This window comes from Phragmites australis, chromosome 5, assembly GCF_958298935.1.
Source record: "Phragmites australis chromosome 5, lpPhrAust1.1, whole genome shotgun sequence".
In the NCBI taxonomy this organism is placed as follows: Eukaryota; Viridiplantae; Streptophyta; class Magnoliopsida; order Poales; family Poaceae; genus Phragmites; species Phragmites australis.
The window spans coordinates 32,325,952-32,332,910 of record NC_084925.1 but is presented as its reverse complement, the minus strand read 5'-3'; the positions used below and the strand labels follow the sequence as shown (position 1 = coordinate 32,332,910).

At 45.2% G+C, this 6,959-nt stretch overlaps 1 protein-coding gene across 1 annotated transcript; it reads right to left on the bottom strand.

Annotated features, from left to right (window-relative positions):
- Positions 1-2,204: 2,204 nt before the first annotated feature.
- Positions 2,205-6,650, bottom strand: LOC133917590 (AP2-like ethylene-responsive transcription factor PLT1). The gene is made up of 9 exons (XM_062361472.1): positions 6,281-6,650; positions 5,542-6,157; positions 4,717-4,799; positions 4,549-4,557; positions 4,357-4,445; positions 4,128-4,201; positions 3,993-4,043; positions 3,716-3,792; positions 2,205-3,264 (listed from the first exon to the last, which is right to left on the bottom strand). The coding sequence occupies exons 1-9, from the start codon at positions 6,510-6,512 to the stop codon at positions 2,495-2,497; spliced, it is 2,001 nt and encodes a 666-aa protein (XP_062217456.1). The 5' UTR covers positions 6,513-6,650; the 3' UTR covers positions 2,205-2,494.
- Positions 6,651-6,959: the final 309 nt, after the last annotated feature.

The following is a 6,959-nucleotide window of genomic DNA, read 5'->3' as shown; positions in this document are numbered from 1 at the left end:
TCTTTTCAATTTATATATGTGTTCAAGGACTAATTCTTTTGATTCTTCAAACTCAATGCTCCAAACAACGCATAGGTGCGTTACAACCTGCAGAAATACATGCCATTCAAGAACAGGTCAACGGGTTCTTCATGGAACATGTTATCAACCCAGCCGATGAGTTTCATGAACCGATCATGCCATCAATGCGTGAGAGATCTTCAAATCCGTACCTTCTAGTAGAGAGTATGTGACAAGGAAGAAGACTACCAGGAGGTTAGGTTACTTATATATCGCCAAATGACACCATTTTAATGAAGGATATTAATTACTATGTATTAATAAATAGCATGAATTACTACGTATTAATGAATATGTATTTATTATTGATTTATATTAAATATGTGTCTCATTATATGCATATCAATGCACTTCATCCGAAGGATCCTGTTGTGGCCTTCGACCTGCTTTCAGAGTTGGTACCGTTGGATGATTCTTTGACAGAATAACCTTTCAACGATGATGCGAGGAGGAGCTAGAAGCAGCGGCCTGCAAGTGTGCCCAGGAGGAGGAGGATGAGAGGCTGGCCCGTCAGCTATGCGCTACGGAGAAGCAAGAAGCACCGTTCCGTAAGCGTGCCTAGGAGGAGGAGGATGAGAGGGTGGCCCATCAGTGCGCAGTGGAGGAGGCTAAAGTATCAAACCTTAGTGGCGTTGAGGCGTCGGACATTGATGTCTTTGACACGCTAGTGAGTCTGGAGCATAGGTGACGCTACGTTTGATCAGGCGTGGTTGGGTCCTCCACTCCACCACCATCGGTCCCCCGGCATCCCCGGACGTACACACGCCATCAGCCATCCATGCAGAGATGCAGTCCTCATCGCGAAAGAGGTAGAGGGATACTAGACTGACTCAACTCAACTGGCTTTTCGGGGGGTGACCTGTGAGAACTATTATGTATATATGTGTGTTTATCGATGCTTATGACTTGTAATATGTGTTCACTCAAATATGACATGAATTACTATATATAATGAATGTGTCTTTATTAGTGATACATTAAATATGTGTCTCATTGTATGCATGTATTGAGAGGGAGAGAAACAGGGAGATCGAGGAGATAGAGAGAGGACAGAGAGAGGGAGCATAGGGAGGGAGGAGAGGCAAAATACTGCCAACTAAAGCATTCATCCGGCAATGATTCCTCCATCATTACTGCCAACTGAAGCTTTCAGCTGGCAATGGTAACTCCTTTACTATCGGTCCCCCAAGCTGGCAGTAATAGTCTCCAACTATTACCGCTCATTACCTACTATCGACTCCAAAACTAGTAGTGTAGGGAGTTTTAGAGCTGATAGCGATGTGTTGTTCTGTAGTAGTGTTGCTAAGGTACGTATACAGTACACTGACACTCACTGACGTTAGAGCCACAATGTAAAGATGTCTAAGGTACATATGCAGTTACCTATATACTTCGATCGATCATAAATACGTGTCGCTTTGAATAAAATTTGATCAAACTTTTAAAACTTTAAGTGTCAGTAACTTCCAAAATATTTAGTTTGGAAACATAAAAATTATACGTGTAGATTTATCTTGAAAAATATTTTCATAATATTATATTTTTATTAGATATTATAACTATATTTTAATAGAAAATAATAGTCAAAATTGTATGTCAAAAATCATAAAAAGTAAAAAATACCATGTAATTTTTTACCCGAGGAAGTATTATTGTCCAGCTAGATAGGTCGTAAGGCCCACGGAACGACATGATCAATGTGTAAGGCATCGTAAAATACTTCATTACCGAGCATGAGGCTGGTTGTGCATGACCCATGCATAGGTGCAGCAGTGGTGCATGCAATGCCTCCCCTACCGCGGCATGCATGCAGCGATGGTGTATAGCAATGCCAAGCTTAGTAGAAGTTCAAATCTCCCTCTCACGGCAATGCATGTGTGGCGACAGCCAAGTCCGGACACGTTGCTGATAGGTTGGTCCGCTTGATTTATTATTATTTTTTCATTCCTTGAATTCGGCTCAATTTCTTATTCTAATACTCAATGCTAAGCACCCGATCAAATATCTCAGCTCAGCTGGCACCATTTCGCATGCAGCAACACAGGAGTTGCTCTAACTGATCATCAAGCACTGCAGAGTAATAATATTTAGCAGTAAGAAAACTAAAATCGGATCACAAAAGATACGATGAAGTTACTCTCATAGCACGATGATCATTGTGTCCTCTGAAGTTAACTTGCAGACCTTCTGAAACTACCCAAAACTAACAGCAAGTCAGGAATTCAGGATAACTTACAACGCTAACTTTACTTACCCTGACATGCCATTACCAGCTTCCAGATGGCTGCATCTTACGTGCATGCATCGGTTAATTGTGCAGAAACAGAACTTGAGTACGTTGAAACACAATGATGATCAAAGACTCCACCTACACTTGATTTTCTAGCTAGCTAACCCCCTATCACTAGCTACTAGCTTCCGCCCTCTTCATCGATCACCCCGTGCCATTGAAAGGAGAGCTCCAGTTGTTGGGATACCCGTTCGCCCTCGCGACGCTCACCGTGGGTCCCGAGCCCTGCGAGAACTGGTACCCGCTCCTCGCCGCAGCGTACGGGTCGCCGGCGCTCGCCACCGTGGCGTCGTACCCGATGAGCTTCCCCTCCTCGTCCCCGTAGCTGCAGGTGCTCCCCTGGTTGGCCGTGCTGCTGTGCCCCTGGGCGTCCACGACGGTGCTCGACGGCATCAGGAAGGAGTTGCCACTGAGGCCCTGGTACCCGCTGGCGCCGCCACCATTGTAGACCGTCGAGCTCGACGACGCCTGGAAGAAATGGTGGGCTGCATTGCCGAGGTGCAGCTGCTGGAGGTCCTGCAGGCTGTGCGCGGCGGCCGCGACGGCGGCGTCCTGCTCGGGCTTGCACCACCCGCGGGACGGCTGGCCATACGGGTAGTGCACGGAGAGCGGCGACGGCTGCTGGAACGCGATGGTCGGCCAGCCGTGGTGGTACGAGGCGTAGCCGCCCATCCCGACGTCGGCCAGCTGGGAGATCACGCCGCCGTCCATGTCGGCCCGCCAGATGGTGGCGCCAGCCTCCGTCTGCTCGACGGCGTCCTTCAGGCGCCTGGCTGCGCCACCGACCGGCAGCGTGCTGCTCTCGAGGATGCTCTTGACGTCATAGCGGTTCATGTCGAAGTTGGTGACGGCGTTGAGCCCGCGGAACTTGATCGCGGCGATGTCGTAGGCCTCTGCCGCCTCCTCCTCGGTGCCTACGTACGAGGGAATGTGCACGATTAGGCCGCATGATTAGGGTTGCTTCCTGGCTTAGCTATAGGTTGCATATTGCATGCATGCAGCAGGGTGCTTGCAAACTGTGTGATTCAAAGCACTAGCTAGGGTTTTCTACTCGACCCTTTGACTCCATGCCCCGATTTTCTCAGACAACTTTGAGACAAAAACTTGGAAAAGTACATTTGGGACATAATTAATGCAGTGTTCACTATTTTATGCCCCCATAGGGCAACAGATAGAATATCAAATCTTCAGTTCTACGAGACGAAGATTTCAAGAAATTTGACTAAACAAGAAGTACGGGTCGATGACTTAGACCTTGGGGATATAACACTATGAGTAGTCATTCATTAGTTTTAAGGATTTCCATTGAGCGAGCAATTTGATTTTGATGGGTCATAAAGGTGGTTCTAAAAAATTGTAGCTTACTGAATGTGCCCAAGTAGAGATCCTTGTTTCCTGCAACTCTCCCTATCCTTGCTTGCCATCTCCCATGCTGATGGTGTCTGCTCGATGAAATATCGGTTTCAATATAACAGGTCAAAACAACATTGTGCAAAATAGCTAGTAAAATTAATGTGAGATTTCCGAATGAAAAATCTAATAATAATGTGAAAATTATGGACAATAGTAAGCATACAGATGCCATCAATATATTGCCTACTAGTTGCGTGCATTATATGGAAAATATATGCAATTGAATTACCTGGTCACTCCTCGATACTTTGATGCACCACGAGAAAATCCACTGCTATTCCTGCATGTATTGGATAAGATTACTGTTAGTTGAATCATCCAAGAGTGTGACACGTTACGATGTGAAATGAGCATCAAATACTACCTTCTTAGGTATGCAATATACTCCTGCCTAGTCATATGTTTCATTTCCTCTATCTCTTTTTCGTAGTTACTTATCTGCAACGAATATTTTTGGCAAAATAAAAATGACAAATGCATTCAAGAAGCACCCACATTGATTGACATTAGATATTAAAGAAAAATAGAATGAAATCAATGTTTTGCTAGAAGCATTCACAGAAAAATATATATATAAAGTTAACTTTGCATACTGGTAAATTTGTAGTTGTAGTAGTGCCCCAATACTTGAGAGCTGCCAAATCATAAGCCCTTGCTGCCTTGTCCTCCTTGTCATAACCACCTAATAAAGTGTTCATGAATACAATGACAAGGTGCAATCAGTAAAAGAGGAAGATCTCTAATACAATGAAAATGCAAGGGCAAGAATTAAGGTGAATGCATACCAAGATAAACTGCATGTGTACATTGTCGATGTCATTCCCATAGGCAATGTGTGAAGCAAGATTGTTGATGGAACAGAAGGCACATTGCAAAATTAGTACTAGTTTAAGGTGTATACATTTTGTTGTGCCATATAGGAAAGAAGTGGCTATGGATCCATATTTCATTACCTTGCCTACCCTTGCGACTCTGCCCTTCTCTTCTACAACTATTATCCCACAGATGAGCCTCATAACGCCCTGTCCATCTATGTCTGAGCGCAAACCAAATTCAAGAACATAATAAGCCCAACAAAAAAATACGCATACACATATAGTACATTTAAAGCACATTTGTTGTTGCCACCATGTATAGATCTATGTATTGAGTACTAAAAAAGTAATCAAGAATACACTTGCATATATATAGCTTTCGATATTCATTGATGAACGGAATAAAAGTAACAAATAATCATGCCATACAAGAACAGCCATTTCAATTGTTGGCCGGTTTCATGATTAGTCACTGAACTATATATATATATATATATATATATATATATATATATATATATATATATATATATATATATATATATATATATATATATATATATATATATATATATATATATATACTTTTCAATCACCTAAGTGGTCAATGGCATGACAGTCGTGATCACAGCATTCGAAAAACTATTTCGATATCGCATCCACTTTCTTGGTAAGTGAACTATATGCTTCAAAATTAAGCACCTTTATTTTCCGAGAGTCATATGAAGTTATGAGCTACTAGTGCAAAAGCGAAATAGCATAGCCACTGCCTCAAAAGATTGTATTATACAGTAGTATAGATCTGATGATAGTTCATGTCTCGATAGATTGATCGAGCTCAATAATAATGTCATCACTAGTTTTTTCTAACTAATTCTAGAGTAGTACTAGAACAATTTGAAATGAACCAAGAACATCAACAATTAATATGTACCGAAGACACAAACCAATCAGTGTTCTAACCTTGTTACGCCTCGATATATAGAGGTCCTTTGCCCAAACGTGTCGATGGACTTCCTCGGGAGTACGGCCTCCATCGCGGCACCACCAGGTGAATCCATGGCGCCGCTCGCCCGCTTGTTCTCCGACGACGTGCTCTCCGAGGCCGATCCAATGGCGCTGCCGCCGGCCACGACAATCGGCAGGTGCGAGCCCGTGCTCATCGAAAGCGCCAAGCTCTGCGAGCTCCCAGCCGCCACCGTGCCGTTCCTTCCCAGCGAATCAGAGCAGCCGAAGCTGCTCGCGCTCGCGTCGGTGCTCATCTCCTCAGACTGCGGCTGATGCGGAGTCGGCGGCTGCGGCTGTGGCACCTGGTTGTTCCGCAGCCAGGTCTTGATCATGGAAAGCTCCATGGTGTTGTTCCCGCTGTTGCAGTTGGTGTTTCTAGCCATGGGGACACCAGAGAATAGGTAGCCGCCGGATTGATCTTGCTCTGAGACGAAGGAGTTGCCACCGAGGAAGTCCTCGAGCTTCGGCTCGCTCTCTTCCACGGCCCTCTTTCCACTGCCGCCGCTCGACCCGACGAGCATCGAGAGCTCTGATGCACCGCCGCTGTAGTCTAGACCCCTCATGTTCCAATCTGCACCCACATCAAATATGAAGAAACCATGAAAAAGATCATGGAATAGTGTGCACCATACGATACAAAAACTAGCAAGAGATCATCGGCGATAAACAGCGGGGTTGCATCCTCCTCGATCACCTTGGGTTTCTTGAGGGCCCCTGTTGAAGGCCTCCATTATGCCATAAGAAGTGTTGTCGTCCCGCAGGCCCGGCACTCCGAGATGCCCGTCGGAGTCTTGCTGCGTCGGCAGGCCATAGAAGTCGCTGGCACCGGAGATGTCGATGCCAGCGGCAGGCGAGCTAGCCTGATTAGGTTGCGGGTTATCCTGGCCCGAGAGCGAAAAGCCCAGCCAGTTGTTTGCAGAAGCCATCTATGGAGAGCGATAGAACAGTAAGGGTTGGCTTGTTTCTGATCAGAGCAGTGATAGCATTGGCGAGGGGAGAAGGATGTAAGGCGCAACTTGGAAGGTCATAGCCGATAGGGGGGAGGTATAGCTTTTCAGGGGCAGCGCTAGGCCGCTAGCTACATTTTGGGTCAATGTGAAGAGGGCAGGAAGAGGCCAGAAAAAATATCCTGGCCACCTGAGAGGAAGCGAAAGTCCTATGGAAGGTCCGTATTTATAAGAACAGAATAGTAGTCCCAGTTTTTTTTTTTTTTTTGGGGGGGGGGGGGGGGGCGGGGGGGAGGGGGGCTTGCATCTCAAGGGAAAAGACATATAAGATCTTGCCAAAACAAATTTACAAAAATGTTAGTACACTCAAGTAAAGAACATGTAGTGAGGTTTCGGAGCTAATGGAGATTATCTGTAACATCATGA